Source organism: Plodia interpunctella, chromosome 1 (genome assembly GCF_027563975.2).
Source record: "Plodia interpunctella isolate USDA-ARS_2022_Savannah chromosome 1, ilPloInte3.2, whole genome shotgun sequence".
In the NCBI taxonomy this organism is placed as follows: domain Eukaryota; kingdom Metazoa; phylum Arthropoda; class Insecta; order Lepidoptera; family Pyralidae; genus Plodia; species Plodia interpunctella.
In genome coordinates this window covers 10,000,001-10,023,902 of record NC_071294.1, presented here as the reverse complement: position 1 = coordinate 10,023,902, position 23,902 = coordinate 10,000,001, and the positions used below count along the sequence as shown (strand labels likewise).

The following is a 23,902-nucleotide window of genomic DNA, read 5'->3' as shown; positions in this document are numbered from 1 at the left end:
GAATTTTCCAAAATATATATTAAGACGTATGTAACCTAAGTAATATTACATGATGATCTGACAACTAAAGATGCCGACGACCGTGTGAAGTGGAGACGAAAACGTAGGAAAGGGGACCCTGGCCTCTGACGCACAATGGCTGAGGAAGAAACCGGGTATACGCTCATATGAGAGAGACTATAATTACAAGATGACCTTAATATTTTTCTTGCAATGAATCTGTGCTCACTTTTGCGCGACTATTCGTGGATGAATTTACTAGTGGTGATAAATATCTGTTTAAATAATGTCGTATTAAAGCAAAATATATATCTTATAGACAATGTATTCACAAGGAAAATAGTTAATACGTTACCTGTTCCTTACGTACCTATAATAATAGGTACGAAGGCAAGACGTCCAAGGCAACGACATAATACAGCAGTAAATATGTAATATTTATCTGCTTGTTTCAAGGTAATACCTACTTTATGCAATGCCATATCAAATTCGATAAATTTTCGCATAATCTTCTTTTCTTTATACATCTTACATTTTTATGGACAACATAATAAATGCACAATAAACACTTGTTTCCTGAGAAAGAAAAAAACATCGAGCACCCTGCACTCTGGTTAATTATCAATTTGTGTTTTGGAAACCACTCCATTAATAGTGCCAAGAAAATCGTTGTGTTTGTTTGCCACATAACGATCCATGAGCAATATGACTATGAAGAGATAATAAATGGAATGGACAACACTCTTCGGTCTACTAAGCACTAAGCTTGTATCGCGGGTCCGATGGACACAAACACATAGAAATGGGCACAGCACAGTTTGTGGTCACACAAATATTTGCCCGCGCTGGGAATCGAACCCAGGTCCTCCAGGTAGCGGATGGGCATGGAGACCACACTACGCCACGGAGGTCATGTTCCATTGTATTGTCTCAGTTGTTGGAGCATTTACAAATCGTCCCCGAGTTCAATGTGCCTCTTGACAAAGACGAACTCGACTCCAACTCTGTTCACTGCTGTCAATGTCTTTCGCGACTCTTCCCCAATTAAGACCTGCTGTTAATTTGAATTTGGTTGTCAATTTGATTTCGTCGTCAAGAGATGGGACACTTGTACCTTGACTTCGTTTAATCTCACTCAATTTTGAAAGTAACTGTGCAATTCGAAGAACAATTTTGTATCAAAAATCTAACCGCCCAAATAATATGCCAGAAAATCTGCGCTAATTGTGAGAAAGTTCTTGAAACTAGAACAACGTGTTTACATTGAAAAATATTGGCCTGTATAAGGAAATTACATTTCTGAAGACGCTGTTGATAACAGACTGGATTTAAACAATTTGCAATTTGTTTTTAAACAGAAGACCCTGTAAAATAATGAGTTGGTTCCTAGAATATACTATAGTATACTAAACAATAATGATTTATAGGTACTTTTCAAACGCACAAAGAGGGAGAGAAATTACTGCGCGATAAGGTTCATTGTATTGTTTAATTTAGAAAACGATTGTGTTGTGAACGCTGTCTGGAATTGTAATGGCCTTAAGTTCACGATCATAAGTAATAATAAAACCTGCAGGAGGTGGACTAAAATTAGGTATTCATTATAAAAAAATCATATACATAAAAAAATTACCCTCTCGGTGCCAGAAGAGAGCATAGGCGCAGAGGGAGAATCAAAATCAAATCATTTATTCAGAAATTAGGCCTTCACAGGCACTTTTTCACGTCATATTCTAAATTAAATGATGTTTACCAAAGCTACAAACTACTAGCATTTCGGAACGACCGATGCTGAGAAGAAATGCCGAAAGAAACTCATTCAAACAGTGTTAGTCCCTATTATGCCAGAAGGGCTATTATGCCAGAACGCGAAAGAGATACTTAATGGGACGATATTTATGGTTTCCACCGAGATTTGGGGAAAAAGTAAGGGGAGGCCATTGCCCAGCAGTAGGACATATAAATAGGCTAATAAAACATTTTTGAAGATTCGTGTCTCATTACAGAAAACATCACATGGTCTTGTGTTTTCCATACAATCTTAATACAAATGTATTATTATCTTTCGATACTTATAACCCTACCTTTGTTAATTGACGTCTTTGAAGAAAAGCCTGCGGTGAAGTTAATTGTGCCGCTGCTTCACCTACGCGTTAGAGTATTTTAGTTAAATCACCCTAAGTTGAAATAAAAAATTTTGATTTGACTCCAACTGACAGTCACCAACTGAAAGTACCAATAAATAGGTAGGTCAATGACATGGCCAGTTGATTTGAGAGCATTTTACAAATTGAAGGAAAATACTAACCCAGTTATTCATAAAAAAAGTTAAAGCATATTTTAAGCTAAAGTATATTTAATCACTATTGCATAAACATTACTAAAATATACTTTAGGTTAAAGTATGCTTTATCTTTTTTATGAACAACAAAGTTCATATACAGTTATGGGTGAACAGGTTCTATCTGGCTTTTGCCCAGTGGTGTGAGATAAAAAGGCAGTCAAATTAAACCCTTTCAAATCTCCTCGCGTTACTAAAAGCAACGACTGACATAACTGAGTCACGTTTACATTTCTGTTAAGCTTGGTTGCAATCCAATTCAAATTCAACTTCAAGTTGTGCAAATTGAGCCTTCCAGTGTTTAATTGCTCGTCTAAACTCATTACGAGCACTCTTACCTCAGTTGAAATTGACGGGGAAAATTACAGAAACTACCCTGGTTAGTACTTTATCGTAATTTCTCAGGAACTTTTGATTACGACCAGAGCTTTTGTAATTGGAGTTTTGGGGATGGTTTTAAGTTTTAACATTCATTTATTTCGATGGTTTAAATACTAATTGACAGTTACATAATACTTTTAGCATTAAGTCTACCTTTGATACTTTTACAAATTGTTTTATGTGCAATAAAGTTTAAATAAATAAATAGAAAATACTTTTAGATCGTAAAAAAATTTCTTAATATATTTTTTTAATAAACTATATTACGATAAGACCTCAAAGCTATGAGAGGCTGTGACGCGATTTAGAAATTATGATACCGCACGATGCACCATGACACGTGTCACTCAAGGTGTCCCTCGCACTTACATACTAAAAATGAAATAAAATTGTTATTGGTAATGGAATCCAAAATATTTTCCATTTTTCTTCTTCAAAGTCGTATTGCTCATGCCTGATGGTCGTGGTCATTACGTGGAATGAAACACATACAACAACTTTCTTGGCATTAATAATGGAGTGGTTTGACATACAAGTTCAACGTAGTGTTCGACGAAGGAAATAACGACGACCTTGATGGCGCAGTGGTAAAGTGCTTGCCTCCGCACCGAGAGGTCCCGGGTTCGATCCCCATCGAAAATGATCTTTATCTGATTGGCCCGGGTCTTGGATATTTATCTATATATGTATTTGTTATAAAATATAGTATCGTTGAGTTAGTATCCCATAACACAAGTCTGGAACTTACTTTGGGGCTAGCTCAATCTCTATGATTTGTCCTAATATATATTATTAAGATGACGACCTCGGTGGCGAAGTGGTAAAGTGCTTGCCTCTGAACCGAGAGGTCCCGGGTTCGATCCCCGGTCGGGTCATGATGGAAAATGATCTTTTTCTGATTGGCCCGGGTCTTGGATGTTTATCTATATATGTATTTGTTATAAAATATAGTATCGTTGAGTTAGTATCCCGTAACACAAGTCTCGAACTTACTTTGGGGCTAGCTCAATCGGTGTGATTTGTCCTAATAGATTTATTTATTTATTATTTATTTATTAAGTGTGCAGGTTTACTCACGATGTTTTCCTTGACCTTAAGCAAGTGGTGGTCGATGAAAACTATACTATACACGAGTCAGATTGGTATACTAACTCATGTGGAACGAGTACGATTCGAACCTGGGACCTTCCGATCAACAGGCGGGCGTCTTAATCATTACACCACCACTCCATCCATTTTAACTAGGTATATACTATATATGTTTTAATTTCTAAAAATTATATTTATCTAAAGACAACAAACTTGAAAAGGTTCTGTCAACTAAGTAACTTAATCACTCAAATGAGCTAACAAAGCAACAACCTACATAATGATCGCAAACAAATGTACAGTCGCGTCGACAAGCAATAAGCCGTTTGTACAGTTTGTAATAACACGACACTCCCTTCATGAGACATTTGATATTGCGGGTGTGGTGGGACACGATGTACAATTGCAAAGAAAATTCAGTTGCGAAAGTTCTTTTTTCATTTTTACTTTATTGTTAGGTTTAAAATACAAATAAAAATAAATCAAAGACTTGGAAGCTTCTCTTACATTCTAGACACATTTAGGATTTTGAACCTAAAAGGTATGAAAAAGTCGTAATATACTTACCTATCTATTTGGACATAAATGTGATTAACTTAACTGCTGCGATGTAAGTTTTTGTAAGAAGCTAGTAAATACTTTGAAACTTGCATTGGCACATAGCAAGCCTCTGAAGTTTTATCATAATGCATTTTATGTATATATTTCTGTAATTATCTTCTAAAGGATAAAAAGTTTTATCACTCCGACGTGTGATTTATCTTTGCGAATGTTCTATTGGATTTCCTGAAATCTGTTTAAAATTCTTTAATTATTTGAAATCAATCTAAACAAAAACTATTTGTTGGATATTTTTTTGCAATTAGTAATTGTTTTGTTTTCGACTGTACATATTTCCAGTTCAGCTCAAATTGTTCAATAAAAAAAATAATAGAGGCACGTAATTGCGCCAATCTATTTTGTTCGTTGATTAAATGTATCCATTTTCCGCCAAAACAACTGAAACAGCATTTTTTGTCTATGATCTACAAAGGAATAAAAAACTGATGAATAAAACTGCCTATATGTCTGTACTGTGTTAATATTTTCAAAACTTTGGCGTTTCCAAGAAAATAAAACACTGGTTGGTAAAATTTCAATTTCATAAAACCAATTTATTTGCCAAATCCAGTTAGAAAAAGCAAACAATCTGGTAACGCTTGGAGTGCTTCCATTTTTAAACACATTATTTTTGTAAATAACTTGCTTAAAAAGAATTGCTTTGCTATGCACACAGTTTTAATTAAGAAAACAACTTTTTTATTTTCAGAAACCCGCGACTTTACAACGCAGATAGGTACGGATCACCACCTGTTGAAATCATTTCTCATTTATAATGTAGATGGGGGAATGACAAATTGAGACTATTTACTCAGGGGGTGACGGGGTAGAGGGGAAATAGAACTGTACAGACGAGCGGATATTCGAGTATGCGGATGTTATTGCTTGTAGCTTATATTAGTACCTATTTTCTGTTCTGACAAAGGCTTATTTGTACAATAAATAGGAGGTAATAAAGTGTACTACGGTACCTATTATCCTACGAGTATCCTACTATTATTATAAATGCGAAAGTTTGTGAGGATGTATGTGTGTATGTTTGTTACTCTTTCACGCAAAATCTACTGGATCGATTGTTATGAAATTTGGTTCACGGGTAGAATATAACCTGGAATAACACATTGGGTACTTTTCATCCTGAAATTCCCACCCTGAAGGCCCGGGGCGCAGCTAGCTAAAATGTACGTATTATTGGAATTAGTCAAAAAAATTCTGTCTCGCGTATTTGCCCAGTGTTTTCATCTTTGCGTATTTCCAGTTTCACTAGGGGTTGTGACGCCGCGCAGCCTGAAGTCATTGTAAAGAATAAATCTTAAAATGTTGAATTTTCGGATATGATTGGCCATGGGAAGGTAAAAGAACCACTAATAACCAACTGAATAATTTGTAAGGCCTCTGAAAGTCCGTCTATCCGTCCCGACCTAAACATCGTTCCAAGTAATCAAGCAGGGTCAACGTTGGGATTAATTTTTAAAATGGTCCGAACCCTGATCTCTGGTTTAAATTTCATTTTCGCCAATGTGTCGGGTGTTATGTTGTCACTCTCAAAGTATTTCATTACATTTTTTTTACATTACTGGCTGGAGAGGTTTTCATCCGGTAAGTCAAAATAGTTTAGTTATCTGATTTGATAACTGGAAATTATAAATTTCTAGCATCCGATATGGTTCATCTTCTAACATATAATTTTAATCATCATTCTAATAATTATCATCATACTTACGTGTTGGTTTCCATCTGGCCTTGAGCTTTCAGGCGTCATAGCAGAGAATGTAACCTAAATGCTCAAATGAAAAAGTTCATTTCATTCTCTCGCCAGTCATTTCCCTCCCAACTCATACTGCCTAATCATGCCCTGATTCGAATTTATCTTTCATCAGAAAAAGGAAAAATAATAAAAAACTGTTAAATAATAAACCCTTTGTTATTAAACAAGAAGAAGAAGTCCACTGTAATCTAAAGTTGTCAATCCAACATAATTATGTAACCTCAAATTTGTTAATTACGAAAATTGTTTGGTGACGCCATTAACAAGTTGGTAAACAATGTTGATGTCAAGTTTTCTGTGGAAATACAATTTTGTTGGGGATATCGGTTTTAGTGGTTCATAATTTTGTTATGAATACTTAATTCATCAACCACTTCCATCTTTCACTATTGTTTATGATACTGGTAAACAAACAGTTAATTTTCGGGACGATACAATCTTTTAAATATTGAAAGAGAGCTTAATTGAAAAGGTTTAAGAAAGTGGTTGTCAAATGATTTCCTTTCAGCTGTTTTCTCATCTGTGTTTGTTCTGTAACACTAGTTGTTGTAGATTTACAACCTAGGAAAAGAACCCTGTAACTTGACGACAAAAAGCCTGCGTCCCGTTTCATAATAAACGAATGTTTTTTTAGGGAATTTCGTGAAGCGTGACAGACAAATATTTTCGCATTTGTAATATTAAATATAAATCTTGTTCAACGTGATTTCTTTAATCAATATTAAAACCTAAATTAGTCCTGTATTTCACGATTATCGTTGGGTCCAGGACATAACCCATTACAGCAGCAAATACAGTATTTGCGACAAAACGGGGTGTCACGTCCACGCGCGGTACTACGTGACTGGGAAACAAAATGGCGCCTACGGTACTATGGTTGGGTTGAATCGGGAAATCTGATTTAGTCTTAGGAAGTGGCGATGTTTAGCTGACGTCTAGGGTTTCGGGTTTCGAGGTTGGTGTTTATGGAAATTTCTTGTTCGATTGCGAGATGAATTCTAAAGTCACAGAATTGGGATTACTAATGACCTTTTAAGAAAAAAGGGACGCAATATTGATTTTTTCATTATTTATTTATCAATTTATATACACAAGAAACTTAAAATAAAGATAACATTATAAAAATGAGTACAAAGGTGCTATTATGGTTGATTTGAGTTAATTAAATTACTACAAGTTGACTGAAGTCATTGTTTGTTATATTCTCTTTTTCATATGAATTTTATCGGTTTGAGACTTCAAGCGTTGTACCCAGAGCCCGCTTTTCTACTTTTTCTTTTCCAAATCACATTGTTTTGGCCATGAGCATCCTTGGTTGTCACAACATTAGCCCGCATATTTTCATTAACAACATCAAGCGAGCACTTTTTGGGTTATCCCCTTTTGCCATGACCACACGGAACCGACATAATCGTACATTTGTTCCCTGCATAATTAATAGAAATGTTCTGTCTACACAAAGTTATACAACTCATTCGTATATATATTTCCTCCAAGGATATAACAAATCAGTCGAAACATACGTGTTCTAGTGTATTTTCAGTCCAATATAAGATATCCTAATTAAGACCATAATTAAGAAAAACGTAGCTAAAAGTACATAAAGTCTTTGGAATATACCGCGTATTTATAACTCACTTTTAACTGCTTTTATAATGGCATATAATAACTTCAGAAGTTTCTGTCCTAACAAAATACTCAAGATTTTACCAACAAATTACATTTCTGAATTACTTATAATAAAAGCAAAAGCATTAGGTACCTACTGCTACTGTGTCTCTCCGGGGACTATTAAGAGTAATTCTTGTCTGAAAATCTGTTAAGTATATTCTGTTATCGCTCATTATGTGACAGTTCAGAATTCGAGTTTCGTTAAAAATTACAATTTCCCAAAATTGTCTACTTTAGTGACATATATTGTTGGATTTGGCTTCGGATAGGAATGTTCGGAGACCTATGCCCAGCAGTGGGATGAAAAAGGTTAAAAAAGACATATAACAGCACTACCTCACTGCTTCGTTGCGCTATGTACCGTCGTTCTGTACTCATCATGATATTCTGAGCCCTTTCCAGCCTATTAAATTTCTGATTTTTTAATACTAGCCGGATTGAACTATGGAAGTATGGAAATCTTCCATCTAATTTGGTTACACTCTTTCGCCGTTTTTTATATATTTTTCTTGGTTTTTGGTTAGAATTCTGGGTTTTAGCAAGTTATGGCACTATCATTTACCTACTAGTGGAACACGTTCCCAAGGATAATATTTATATACAACATACAAAAATAAAACAAAATCGCATTCGCACCAGTCTTCATAATCCGTTACATCTATACTATTATTATAAAGAGGTAAGCGTTTGTAAGTTTGTATGTTTGAAGCGGGTAATCTCCGAAACTACCGAACCAATTTCAGAAATTATTTCACCACTAGCTTTTGCCCGCGGCTTCTCCCGCGTGAATTTCATAGCAAAATCTCAGTAATTTTTTTATCGCGTACTCTGTAAGACTGGTAAACATATATGATTCAAATTCGCATTTTTTCTAATCTTTAGTTCAATTTTCTGTTTCCCGCTACGTGTCTCGTCCCGCAAACTTGTCCAATCCCGCTTCATGCTATGTTATGTAAAGTAGATATCCCGTACCATTTCCTACATATTGTGCCATCATTGTTTTTTTGCAATGTATCCCGTCCTGTTCCCCACTACGTGTCTCCTTCCCATTTCCCGCTCCTACCCCCACTCTTGCTTTCTGCAAATCGTGCAGTCCCATTTTTCATGACGTTTTAAGTCCCGGTTTTGATGAAATGTATCTAATTTTCCTACAGGACCCTCCTCATTTTCCGGGATGAAATGTCTATAAGATGTTATCTCGGGATTCTGAGGCATTTTTTATTCATAATTAGTTTTTCAATTATCCTACGGGAACCTGACCATTTACCGGGATGAAATGTATCTAAGATGTTGTTAACCCGATATATAACGTACATACATACCAAATTTCGAGCAAATCGGTCCAGTAGATTTCGAGTGATGCGCGTTCAGACAGACAGACAAATAAACAGACAAAAACTGTAACTGAGTATATTCCATGAAAAATTAAAGAAATATATCCACTGTACAAATTGGCCTTTCTTCAATTTTACTATATGTATTGATGATATCTGTTCCTTTCTAGGAAGAAATATATTTAATAATAATATAGATGGATGGTATAGTAATACCACCATCTTGTTACCAGCCATGTTAAACAACAAAAAGTTCGTAAAAAAAATATTTTAATAATAAACCTACTTGATTCTAAATAAATGATGATTATTTTAATGATGTCGAAAATAACATCCAATATCTAAAATGTAAAGAAGAAGTCAGTCGTCTGTAAAGACAAACTTCCATGAGATCGCACTTGTTCCCGGAGACATTGGCAATAAGTAGCCGCATTTGAAAAATTTTTCCAAACTTTCTCAAATTCTTGGGAAAACTTGGCACTCGGGACAGGTGGTGCTCTTTCATTTAAAGTTTTCTATTGAATGATGGTTATCATTTCATATGAATTAAACATGGATTTGTAATAAATTGATCGTCATCCTTTATGATATCATAATGTGGCGAGTGGTCTCGATCTAGAATAAGATAATATTCTCTTGTGGATGGAAAGATTTGATTTAGATTCTTTGACAAAGGGTCATACATAGTCTAACAGCTGTTAGGTAATAATGGCATTCCCAAAGAGACGATGTTGAATTGAATTACAAAATCGCGAAATTTTAATGGTTGACGATATACGTGAACCCGACGATATACCAGGACTTTGGGGTGTCCCTGATTTGAAGATAAGAAAGAGAGAGAACCAGAGAGGGATGCTTGATGCTACCAAGCCAACACTTTTTCGTTTCCTCTTTCTGACAGAACTGCTAGGCTATCTGGTCTAGCAACCCAGAGCTCTATGTACTATCTCTACGTAAATCCAAACGGCAGATATTTCGTGTTAAAACCTCGACAGCACTTCTAGCATAATTATCAACATTTCTGTGGACACATCCCAGGCCTTGCGGAGCTGTCGCCATAGTAACCATAATCCACTTGGGGCGAGAGATATCAAGTGTGGAGTTTCACGCTTTGATAAGTGATACTAAACGGAAACCGAATTGATACTGAGAAATACAACACCCAACTCAATTTGTCTGCGAAATCAATTGGAATTGTTGATATTAGGTAGCTATTGAGTATGTTTATCATATTTATTGGTGCGTAGACAATTTGATTTTTAGTTACCTTTCAATTTTGAAGGCAGTACTTTCAAAACTGTAAGGTAAACTATTAAAAGGTAATAAAGATGAACTTACATTCGGAAGTATTCCTCGATTGTAAGATGCCTGAATATTTTGATGAATTATTTTTTGATTGGTACTAATATTTTTTACAGAAATTAAATACAAGTATTAACCGCTAAAATACTTGCCCATATTATACTTACATTCAATAATACACAAGGATAATGAAAATTGACAAGATTTACACATGTAGTAGATTTACTTACATATAGAGGCAATATCACAAAAGTAGCTTAACTACAATTTAGGTTTAAATTATAGTTAAAAAATCTTTTTCGTCTACCTAAAATTTCCCTTTAATCTTATTTCGCCATCGTGTACTGAAAATGTATAAAACCCCGCAATCCCAATAACGACCCCGCAGGATATTTACGATAGGATGGCTCGACCGCGTTATAGCTGTTTAGTGGCTCGCCGCAGGGGTGTGTACTAGGCTCTCTTCTTTTTGTATCATGTGAATAATATGTATTATGAACTAGAATTGTTATTTTTGTCGTGGTGTTTCGCAACAGTGGTGTCACTGTAACTGCGGAGAAAATATCAAAATAGGTACACCTGTTTTGTTGTTTTCTCCGCAAATAAATGAAAAAACCTTTTCCTTTTTGATATAGGAAGACTAAATTATTATTCCTTTTTAAATAAACTTAGCTTCAAACAAAAGCAGTATAAATTATTTTCATCTGATTGCAAATAACACACATAATATCAAGATTAAGTAATTAAAATATGAATATTTCAATTCTAATTCTAATCGAATCATCAATGAAGTAAAAAAAACAACCTTGAAAAATATAAATTAAACTATATTTTATCCAATGCTTGCTTCAAAGCTTCAATTCTTTTACATTAGCTTTGGCAAGCCCATCCAGCTACATCAATTCTCCTAGGTATATATGTCTTGAACTTTATTTATTACCTACATTAGCAACACTGTCGGCATTGTAACTAGAATGACACTATAAAATATGTCACTTTTACGTACTCAAGCAACATAGAAGATTCTGGATCAAAACATTGATATAAATAAATAAAAAATTATATACAATTTTCTTCGATTTGAATTTCTAAATTTAATAACTAAATTCATAGTTTGCTTGAATACAAAAAATTCGTTTGTACAAAGAGCTCCAAAATAAACAAATTACAAAATGTGATTCTGATTTTTCATCTTTATCAATCACGTTTTTCTTTTATTTATTTGTTCAGCATCATTTTGCGCCATTAAAATCTATTTCAACGCTGATACAGCATTATGTTTACATGATGTACCAGTTTTTATCTCTTTTATTACGTTCAAGTCACGCATGATTTACGCTCATATATGATTCAAAATCTAAAACATTTTATATGAAAACAATTCCATTTTTATCTCCGTCAGTGGCGTCATGAACTTCACAATGCCCACCTGGATATTTATTGCGCACATATAAATCTTGCCGTAACGTTGTACTCGTAAAGTCGCTCAAACCCGAGGGGTCGTTTGCGATCAGTTTCGTAGATGGATGCAATTTATGAGCTGTTGACGATTGAGTATTTATTTATCTTTTTTAAATCCTCGAATAACTCGATATAGAGTTCAACTCATAATATGTTAAATGAAAATAAATTTTCGAAATTATTCGACTATTGTAAAATTTGGATCTTGAACAAATGAGAGCCACGGAATATTGAGAATATCTTAAATGTCAATCAAGTAATTTATAAAGAACTTCGTTCTTCTCTCGATGGTGTATTTTTAATTTCGGTTTGTTTTTTACCATAGCTTATAACGCTTTATACAAAATGTCTTATCTAAAAATATTCATAACGTTATGAAAAATCCAGGAGTCAGTCGTGGTCCACCTGCAAAGCTATATATACTCGTATATATATAACATCATCATTCACAGTATCATGCAAACACAAAGAAAATCTTAGAGACTAGAATTACAGAGTACAAGTCATTTTATTATCCCATTTATTCAACAGCAGCGACGCTGTCATCTGACAATAAAAATTTGTACCTTTCTCGTAGTAGTAACAATGTCATAGTAAGATTTTTATTGAATTTATTTATGCTTTTGATTTAAACTCGCCAAGTGTCTATCACTTGAGATCGTACGCGGATTTTATTGACGTTTTTATAGTCGTACAGGATTCACACCCTCGAAACCACGTTGACTGAAATTTTGGATGTATCTTACTGTATATTGTCAGTTTGACGACCTCGGTGGCGCAGTGGTAAGGTTCTTGCCACTGAACCGAGAGGTCCCGGGTTCGATCCCCGGTCGGGTCATGATGGAAAATGATCTTTTTCTGATTGGCCCGGGTCTTGGATGTTTATTTATATATGTATCTATTTATAAAATATAGTATCGTTGAGTTAGTATCCCATAACACAAGTCTCGAACTTACTTTGGGGCTAGCTCAATCTGTGTGATTTGTCCTAATATATTTATTTATTTATTTATTTATTTTTCGTCTTTTTCTTTCGTGAATGTAGTTTGTAGTGCCGCTTCTTCTTCACCTGTGCTTTTGCTTTGAAAGTCGGCAGTACTTACTTAGTTTTAAGTAATTTTTGAACGTGAATAAGTGATGTAGGTATATCTTCACCTTAACCTGAATAAATAATTTTGAATTTGATTTGTAAAGTACAAACATAAACTCTGGCAGAAATGTAAGCTCAATCTTTATTGTTACTTTTGTTTATTGCAGCCAAAATATACTACTTTATATATTACTTTTTATTCTTTGTCCTTTTCTAAGAAGCAAAGTATCAAACATTTATTTATATGTTTGATACTTTCTGAGAAAGGCCAAAAAAATAGTAGTATAAGGGTACATAAATCTTATCTTTACCCTTTAATTAATAATATTACTTAAATACGATTTAAGTGTAGTATATATATTTGTATTATACCTTATTTTTAATATTAGGTAATGCGAAAGTGTATGGCAATACTTAGAGCCATTTGTATTAATTGCAGGAACTGAAACCTATTTTTAGATCATGCCGGTTTCTGAATAATTTTCTATCTTTGTCAAAATCTAATTTCCATTTCTAGGTAAATCGTAAATAACAGCACTTTGTAACAATTTCCAAAGTCCTTTTTGACTATGATATTTATATCACCGCTTAATATAACTTGAACAACAATAATTAAATCTTAAAACGTCTCATCTTTCTAACATTATGCGAACGAAAATTCCACCCAATCTTTTATATTTTATATCCCCTTTTCAGCAGAACAATTTCCATTTTATCGTAAGAATGTTTACGCCATCCAATATAAGCGCCACATAAGTAGCGTAGGCTTAAGTTTTTTCGGCTTTTTACCTGTCTAATGTGGTTTTAACACACGTATTTCTGCTATAAAAAGATTTAAGACCCTTGCCACTCGAAGTTGTAACGTTTTTTATTTTGGGGTCAAGGGTTTATTACTTCACATTTCTTGTATGTTTAACGGCGTGATGTTTTTTAGGGATCCGTTGAGGATTGTTATTTACAGAAGTAGGCATATTAGAGCTACGGTCTACGGTATAAATCTCACGGCAATATGTGAAGGCAATAAGAGATAGACTATCTATGCGTCTCACTTCGAATCGACTCAATAGTGAGAAATGAAATGCTGACCCGTATTTTGTCCTCTGTTTTTATCTTTTGAGGTACGAAAACCTAAAAATATATAAGACATGGCCCGACGACGTAATCTCGTTGTCTCCAGAGGCAAGACCTTTTATTATCCAGAATAGAATAAACAAAAAGGTTACATAAGTTTGAACAAGTCTCAAGAAATGTACGTGATGTCTCAGTACGATTTCAAATACACAATATTGATAGATTTAAAGTCAAAGCTGTCGACTAGAAATGATTTATGTAGGCATATATTTAGGAATCTTGAAAATAAACATTCATTATCGATAAGTGTGTGGCCTAGCCATGCAAACCAATTATATGTTCTCAATCGTTGAGTAGCACACACATACTCAATAAATACTAGCGTTATGTACAGAAATTAAAACAATTATACGACAAGAACTTTCTGCAAAAAACGATTCACTAAACTTACTACCTACTGCTAATTTAGTACAAGATTTTTCAACGAACTATTGTACGGCGTTAGTTTGGCGTTTTTGTAAACTGTTATATGGATTTTGATGGATTATTGGATACATTAAACACTCGTAAATTTTAATGGGAACATGGGGAGTTTAAGCCTTTTCATTTTAGTATAAGTAGTTGTATAGTTTAGCAACTAATAAATTGAAATTCAGTCAACCGTAAGAGTTCGACACGTGTATTTAGAATAGAAATTTCCCATTCCATTTTATTAAATAGTCTTAGATTATACAATTGTATTTTTTATTTTGTATTATATGACATGCTCATGTGATAGGATCTGTATGCTGTCTGTAACATCGTCTCTAACATAGATCAAATTGATCTATATTATTTTAGGAATTATTTATCTATTGAATCGAACACTATTATTATTTCTCCTGAAATTGTTCTGGTGATACAAATATCACAAGACAAGATAAAATGAGATGAAATGAGATTTTTGACCCAAGAATAGCGACTACCTTGTTATTAGCCTCATTAATATACTCTATTGTACGAGAGGAGAGGCATTTCGGTAAACGACGAGACATGGTTTGTAAAGCTTCATATTTACATAGGTTGTGAGACTAGAAACCTGACTTGGCTTGAGCTCAGTTTTCCCTGCATTTCCCATCGTGTAGGGTAACTTGACACGCATTTGTCTGTACGATATTGTGTCAATACATTTTCCCCTGTGTGACGTCACCAACGGGCCAATAATTCTGGAACAACACCGTTTTATCACGTCACAGCCAACGGAAACATGAGCGCAGCCATTTTTCGACAAGTCTTGACGATCGGATTTTCCAGAAAATTTTAAAAGAATATGGTAATGATGTATACAAATGTTTGTAAAATGTGGTCGTATTTTATGAAAGCGTTTCTCTTGATCTTCCAATTAGAAGACAGTCTGCGAGTTCGTTCTTGGCATTTCTTGGAGTTGGGATTACGCCTGTTTATTCCCAAATAGTACACAATCTTCTTCGTCCCCCATTGGTCCCACTTTATTGGTACACCAAATAGCACACTTACGTAAAAAATATGATATGGTGCCTCAGGAAGCAAGGAGATTCTCCAACCGGTGCAGATATTTAATTTTCTCCTTTCCTTCGCAAGCGAAAAACAATAAGGCGGTTACCTAACTGATATAACAACCGAAAGAAACTAGGCTTTAAAACCGAACTATCAATGCGATTTATCCTTGACAAATCTCTTATCTTACTAATATCGTGAATTCGCATTCAGGTTTAGTTATTAGTATTAGTGTCGTTGCCAACAACACTTGTTGTAATTCGGGAGGACATTTGTTGATCTACAGGACAAAACAATCGACAGGACAGGTTTCGGTACACAAGTAAAATTTAACCTGGATAAGGATACCATATTATATATGGTATTTTGTATCCCAATAGTTGCGGAGTATATCTGAAATGACTTCAAATTTCAATTGACTTGGTAAAAGGTACCTAGGTATTGGGTACAAATACCCACAAATTTATGCCAAAATTTGGATTAAAAAAATTGAAAATGCTTACTACTACACCAGACTTTATTCCTACCAAAGGAACGCAACTTGTGTTGTAATAAATCTAACCAAGTTTCGCATCACCTTTGGCATTTTAAAATTACATTACAACTACAACCGTGCATAATGAAATGTCTAAGACCATAAATTGTTAGCAGAGGAGCTAACGTTTCAACTTACTGAGCTATAACTGGCTATAACTATATAGCCTGTTATAGCTCAATATGCAGCTGCATTGGCGTTTATGCACTTGACGTGGAATAATAAAGTGCTAGAAATTGCATTTCGCGGTTTGTGATGGAAATTCATTCAATGTTCACGCTTCGGCGGGCGTTGTGTCGATTTCATTGGCTGAAGTATGTTTGATTTGATTTGGTTATAATTAAACTGAAGGAGGTTTTTATAAATATACCATTTTTGACACAAGCTTTTATTGTTGTCAGAGATATCTTATTGTATTCAATGCGTGATAAAAAATATCATGTCCCTGCAGTAAACCGTTCACGAGTTCCCTTTGGGAGCCGTTGCTGGGTGCAACATCAGGCCATGCTTATCATAATAATGCGTTGTCATTCGTACTAAATGTGTATACAAAATTTCAGTTCAATCGGTTGAAGATATTATCTGCTTCAAAATTGAGTTAAAATATTTCATCCACCCGAACATAATGGCAAATTAAATAAAAGCTTGTTAAAAACTGAAAATATTGTCTTGATTTATACAAAATATCTTATGTATCTATATCAATATTATCTATGTCAACTTATATACCGAATACTGATGTACTGTCGATACCTAAGGGAAACGCGAGAGTTGCGAACAATCTAGTATTTAAATAACAATTGTAACTTTATAAGGCATCGTCTACACTCAACAAGAAGATAATGCTAAGGAAACAAATCAAATCTATATAGAACGGCCGTCGACATCTCATATTTTATTCAATATCCCGCTTGTTTAGCCAGATGTTCAGAAATAATGAATGTCGGGCCTTATTCATGAAGGCCCGCATCTTGAGAAATACATTAGTTCTGAGAGTTATAACCATTGAAGTGGTTTCGTGAATAGGTGTATCCCGGGTACCTATAATTTTGTAAAAAGCAAATGGATAAATGGGATGCTCCAAAAAGGTACCCCGCATATCTAGTTACGCAACAAGAAATTCTATGCGATGATGATAGCGGCGATTTTTTAATGATTGCTGATGGCTGATGTTGATGTGCTGTCGACTGTACTGTACACTGCCTTATTTCGTGAGAGGAAATCAAACCATTAATATATTTATAAAAGTTGATATTAGGGAAGTTAGGAACTAAGCTAGTCATAGTAGTTACGAGCGAGATCAAATTATTCCGTTGTTAAAGAGGAACTAATATTTTGTACTTGCCAAATTTTGTGTACCTATTTCAATAAGTTAGGTAGTTACGTCATTTTTTTTAGTTCCATATGGTCCTGGGTAAGGACCTCCTCCTTATTCTGCTTCTATAACGCTCGATCCAATGTGGTGATGTCGACGCAAAATAGACTTAAAACTGGTTTACGATGAAGAACTAAAAAATGTGAATAAAGTTGAGGATTCTTATTTTTTTGATATATCATTAGAAAAATGAAGACCGATTCTTTATTAAATCGCATTTTTCTCACATTGTCGGTAGGTATATGTAATAAGCTGATGGTTGGTGTTCCAGTGGCGAGTCCCCCGGGCGGCGGAGCTCCGCGAGAGGAGGCCCCCCGCCCGCCTCCGCCCCCCGCACCCCGCAACGGCACACCCCCCAGTAAGCACGGCTATAGAGGCGGCTATCGCGATAAATGTAGTGTAATAACCCCCCTAATTTGCAACTGGCCATACAGGTGATTAAAAAAAATAGATTTTTTTTTTACATGTTATCGAAATTAACACTGGGCTTTTTTTTTTTTCGTAAATCTAACTTATTTTCATTGATGCTCCATATATTTTTTAATGTACATTTATCATTGGCCATTTTTGTTGTTAATTTTGTTGTATTGTTTTGTAACAAACTTATTTTAATCGTTTAATTTTATTATCAAAATTTTATTAATTACCTACTTATGTAATTGTGGGAGAAACAATAGATAAACTAAAAATTTTACAACAAAACAAAATACCTGTATATCGTGATAGCTGCTAGCCATAGTGCACGTTAAAATCTTTTTTTTTTCTAAATCTCACGCACAATGTACACTAAAGCACATGTTTTTGGTTCAACTATAATACGATGGTCTTTCATGTTTTTGTACTTGAAATATCTCTTTTTGGTGTTCTATATTTTCAGTAGTTAAAATTATCTACTTAAAGAGAAAAATTTGATTACTTTTATTATTCTTGAAATTGTGTTAAAATATTTTTGGTGAGTCACGTGAGGTAAGTAATATGCTGTGTATTATTTTGTATTAATGTTTTTTTTTATTTTTTTATGTAATAAGAGTACATGGCAATTTGTTAACATTTGTAAATAATAAAAATAATTTATGTATATGTATTGCCAGCACTTGATATTTGTAAATATTGATATTACTAGACTATAAACGCTGTGCAGTGACTGCCATAGATCAGTATTTTTACAAAAAAAAACCTTTTTACCAAATGTTTTTATTATCGACAGAGACTGACATAAAATATCCGTGCTGTAAACCTTTGAGGAGTTTAGGAAATTTCAACTCTATAGGTCAACTGGAAGTAGGATAAACTTGCAAGATTTCATTACAGACAGACAACGGGTCAGGTGAAACTAAAAATAAAAGATTGTAAATAATATACTCTAAATAATAGACTCAAAAAGAAGTAGAAGTGTGCATACAAATACGATGAGCTTAAATAAAACCTGACACTAGTGTTAGCAATGACAAAAAAAAACTTGAAATGCTCCAGAAAAGGGTTAAAAATTCCCAAAAATCTCTCATGATCAATGAACGACCTCTAATCTCTGTCAATTTCATATTAAATTCCAATGGAGAATTTTTAATACAGCCTCCCCCGAATAAAACTCCATGTGAAGTGAAAATGGCGGCTAATAAATTACTGTCGGCAATCAGACGTAATCCGATTTAATCCAGTTAAAGCCAATTTGATGATTCGCCGAGAAAATTAGTATTAGCAAAATCTGTTTGGAGTACCAGAATAAAGTGCCCAAATACTTTTAAGCTGATTAAAGATAAATTTTCCCATTGGCTATTTCCTGTATCTGTAATCTACTAAAAACTGAAGGAAAGCTTTGATATAAATGTTAGTCTTTACACAACCTTTTGTACCTGGGTATCTCGCTCCATCTACAGCCGTCAAACAGTAGAGCTTGCATTGTTGTGTTGCCAGTTTGAGTGAGGCAGTGTAATTACAGGGCACTGTGGAAAATCACCGTAGGCCACAAAGTCACTGTGAGACCCCAATGACACACATGTGACACCTGGTGTTGCAGGCGTCCGTAGGCTGCGGTGGCCACTTAACACCAGGTGGACCGTGTGGATCTTGCCTGCTAGGTAGTTTAAAAAAACTATACCTACAACATAATAGCATAGTATGTATGACACCGAAAATTTACAACAAAATTCCAAATCAATGTAAAAGCTTAAATTTAAATCTATTTAAAAAGTACCTCAAGTCTTTATTAACTGATAAATGTTATTATACTTTAAATGATTTCTTTAATGATAGACTCGGATAGAATTTAGGACCAGTATACATTATAATTCTTTTTTTGTTTTGGATTTGTAGTGGATAGCATGCTCCTCTTTTCTCTCTCTTTTCTTTCTAACTATAACAAGATGGAAAATAACATTTTGTAGATATTTCATATTGACTTGAGCCTTGGGTTGTTTATCTATAATTGGGAGATGTTTTTAAAATACGTCTCGGTAGTATCGTTCAGTTAGTCCTTTTAATAGTAGAAATGCGAAAGTTTGTGAGAATGTCTGTGTGTATGTATATATGTATTGTATGTATGTGTCTGTGTATGTTTGTTACTCTTTCACGCAAAATCCACTGGAACGATTGTTATGAAAGTTGGTATTTATACGGGTAGAATATGACCTGGAATAACGCATACTTTTTATCCCGAAATTTCCACAAGAGAGAAGCACCGGGGTGTAGGTACTTAGGGGCTAACCCACTATGTGTGACTGTCCGTATATAATGTTCCTATATATATAAATATAGTTTATGATTGTTATAAAAATATGTGAGCTTTTTCGTTCAACAGCTGGTAGGTACGTGGGTCTGATTGACAGATTTCGCACAATAGAATGGATTTTGTTTGATGTCGAATTTCCGTGTCAAAACAAAAAGGTGAAAGTATCCCTTTGAATCGGTGACGGTTTGAATTGGAAAACGAAAGTGTATGAATGGTATAGTGATATCAAGACTTAGTAATTGACTATGTAGAAAATATCATATTGAGGTTTTGGTAAAGGGCACGTATTCTTATATTTTGAAACAACTTTTATTAAGAAGTCATCAGCATAAGCGAATTATTTAATGATATTTGAAGTCATCAAAATAAAAATTTGTTATTTACCCTATTATAAGGAAGATCAAAGTATGTTTCAAGCACATTATATGTAGCTATGTTACATATAATATATTATTATAAAATGTTTTATTACATACAAATATGTTATTATAATATGTCGTCGTTCATCAGCTCCATTATTACTTCGATCAATGTTTACCAAAATTGTTTGTATAGGAGCACCTATAAAGAATAAAGAGGTTTTTATGGCCATTTTGTTGCTACAAAAACCTCTTTATTTTAAAAATACATACACACGTACACGTATCATACAAACTAGAATACAAAGTACGTCAGATCAAATGCTATTAGATGGCATAGAAACGGTGACATAACGTACGTATTCATCTGACACCAAGAGAATCGAATCAGAACTGCGAATAATATCGAGTTAGTTTATCGAAATCTTCACTTTTCGTGTATAGTGTGGCTTTTTGTTTCTTCTCAGGGTAAATTACACCAATCAGACGTAAACTTTAACCTACGCAGAAAAACGAGAAGTACGCCGTTTTGTCTAAACTGTATAATTAACAAGCACACATTGTACAAAATTAGACGAAGAAGAAACTTAAAAGTTAGATGAATAGTAGGCATAGACATACACATACAAATATTTTTATATTTTCTAATGTTGACGTTATTAACACATTCAACATCAAATAAAAAAGAGTTGGTTGCACCAGTCAAATTTGACGTTGAATTTCACCAGCGCTAGTTAAATTGTGGTGCTGATTAAATTGGTTAAAGTGAACTTCGCTGTACTTCAAACCAAGTCTTCAACATTAAATACTGACAACCTATTTCTGTGTAAAATAATCAAATTTCCTACATACATTTCTCCATCTCCTGGTGAATTTCTCGAGTATCATAACCGTTACAAATTATCACTTTGAATATAAATTCAATTACTAACCGTTTGTTCGTAAAATTAACTATGGCCTTGCACAATCTTGAAGCGTGCTAACATCATTACGTTTCTGGTTCTGATATACACCAAGTTATAATATCACTAAGGTTTGCCCATGGCTGCACCCGCGTGATTTTAGTGCGAGATGAAAGGTAGTCTTCGCATAATGTCATCAATGAACGGGAAATGTACACTAATAGAATATATACCTGTAATAATAAATAGAGTATTTTATATCATTTACATATAGTCTTAGATTCCCAAAGGGTTCACGGCCAGACCTTATTTTTATATTCTTCTTCTACTACTACTTACTAGCCACCAACACACCGTTGTCTGTAGCGTTGTATATATGTATAGGTCCTCGTGTGTACATAAAGCAGGTTGGACACGCTGGGCAAGACAATAGACTCAATGGCAAGACATATATGGGGCTTCGCGGTGCCACAGCCCCGAATGCTAGCAGGAACACGCGAGGATGAGGAAAAAAGGATACTTTTTTGCTAATGTTTCCACGAGAGCGAAGCCCCGGGGCGTAGTTTAACTTTGAAATTCAAATTAGGTATTTATTAAATCACTTTAAAATAGCACATAGCAGTGTCCATTTAGAAAGGATAAAACCATTTTTTTATTTCTAAGGATAAAAGATAAATCTTCAGTTTCGAAAATATATTTTGTTTATTTAATGTTTTTTCACCAATGCCAATACTGGCAGCAAAAATAATGAGACTAAACAGCCGTGGCTGAGATAGAGCGGTTGCGTGGCAACCGTTGAAGATAATCTGCCTTCATCCCTGTACTTTATTGGATAAAATCTATTTGTCTATCCTTTGAAATATTAAAGTATAAAAATAAGTTAACATTTTTCCATTCCATAAACTCTGGCATATAATAAACTTTATTGAAAAGCAAGTTCAATCAGTATTAGTTTTTTTTAACCTAGAATCGAGTTTTATTATCTGTCCACTTGAAGACAGAGAAATTTCTGTTAAATTTATTTTAAATAATGAAATCATAGACATATTTCTAAGAGCCTGTTTCACAATTTGCTGATAAACTATATGATAGCATATACATAACATATCTAACAAATAGCGTTAAAATTGTGTTACAAAAGTGTTGAATGGGACTAACTGGCCAATCACTACATGCAGATTTATCTAGCAGTTTATCTTATGATTACAATTTTTAGATAAAATTATCTAAAAATTGTGATACAGGCCTCGCAAGTGTCTCAAATCGATACGTTATGATAATGTATAATCAATAAAATATAGTAATTCATCTACAGTTTCCTATGCGCCGTCATATGTAAAAAGTCCTTTTAGAACAGTAACTGAATTAAATCATCCCAACCTGACTCAAGAAAGCCTTGTCATGACGCAGAATTTACTTTCGCAAAATGTCATCGTGGAATATTTGGCCACCTTCGCATAACGTCATCAAAGTTCCATAATCTCCTTATAAGATTACTTCGCTGTCTATCCGTGTGGCGCACATTAGAGCCATCGTACAATGCTAGACTATATCAATAATTTAATTTTAAAGTATATAATAGTTTTTCGTTAGTAAATTGTGTAAATTGGCAAACAAAAAACACTAAATTGTGTTGCTACTACAGTACAATGTAGTCACAACACAATTTAGTGGGTACACGGATGTAACCATATCAAAAGGTATCATTTGAGACATAATCCTTATTTACCTTACATATTATAAAATAAAGTCCTCTGCTGCATCTGTCTGTCTGTTCGCGATAAACTAAAAAGTACAGTATCGATTTACATGCGGTTTAGATCAATAGATAGTGTGATTCCTGAGCAAGGCTTAGGTGTGTTTATTACGTTTTTACCCGAGCGAAGCTAGAACGGGGCGCTAGAAAAAAATAATAATTTCACGATGACATTTGCAAATGTGAAGTCCAACGTCACAACTTCTGAAAATAGTCCGGAATTTTGACAGCGTTTCATCTAGTTTTATCCGGTTTTATCCCATATGACCTCTCATAAGCGACATGCCAAAGAGGTTTAGCGGAGTTCTGAAAATTGGCGCCATTTTTTACTGACCTCTTGGCCGTACTATAAAATAAATAGACAATTCCATTACAAAGACCTTTGTGATCTTTGAAACAAATTCTTTGCATTAGAATTTAGGTATTTTCTTCCTTTGTCCTCTCGTGTTTAACGCTATTTTGTGTATTTAAAAGAGAGGTATATTTTTTTATGAATAATGTTTATCTGTATTCTACTCTCTCACTAAATTAGAGATAATATTGTGCTGCAAACAAACAGTGGCATTCAAATTATAAATGATTCTTGTATAGTGTATACTATTATGGAGAGGAAAGTGTTTGATT

The 23,902-nt window shown here is 34.2% G+C and overlaps 1 protein-coding gene across 21 annotated transcripts in view; it reads left to right on the top strand.

The window, feature by feature from the left end:
• Nucleotides 1–23,902, top strand: part of Pde1c (Phosphodiesterase 1c) — a 305,826-nt gene that overhangs the window by 244,839 nt on the left and 37,085 nt on the right. For 7 of the 21 annotated variants that reach the window (XM_053744341.1, XM_064436242.1, XM_064436228.1 and 4 more), the window contains 2 exons: nt 5,121–5,147; nt 17,772–17,891. The exons of 3 other annotated variants lie outside the window; for them this stretch is intronic. In XM_053744341.1, coding sequence (XP_053600316.1) covers nt 5,121–5,147; nt 17,772–17,891 — 147 coding nt within the window. The remainder of the gene's footprint in view (nt 1–5,120; nt 5,148–17,771; nt 17,892–23,902) is intronic. 11 more of the 21 variants (XM_053744349.2, XM_064436205.1, XM_053744280.2 and 8 more) reach the window with 4 other exon arrangements.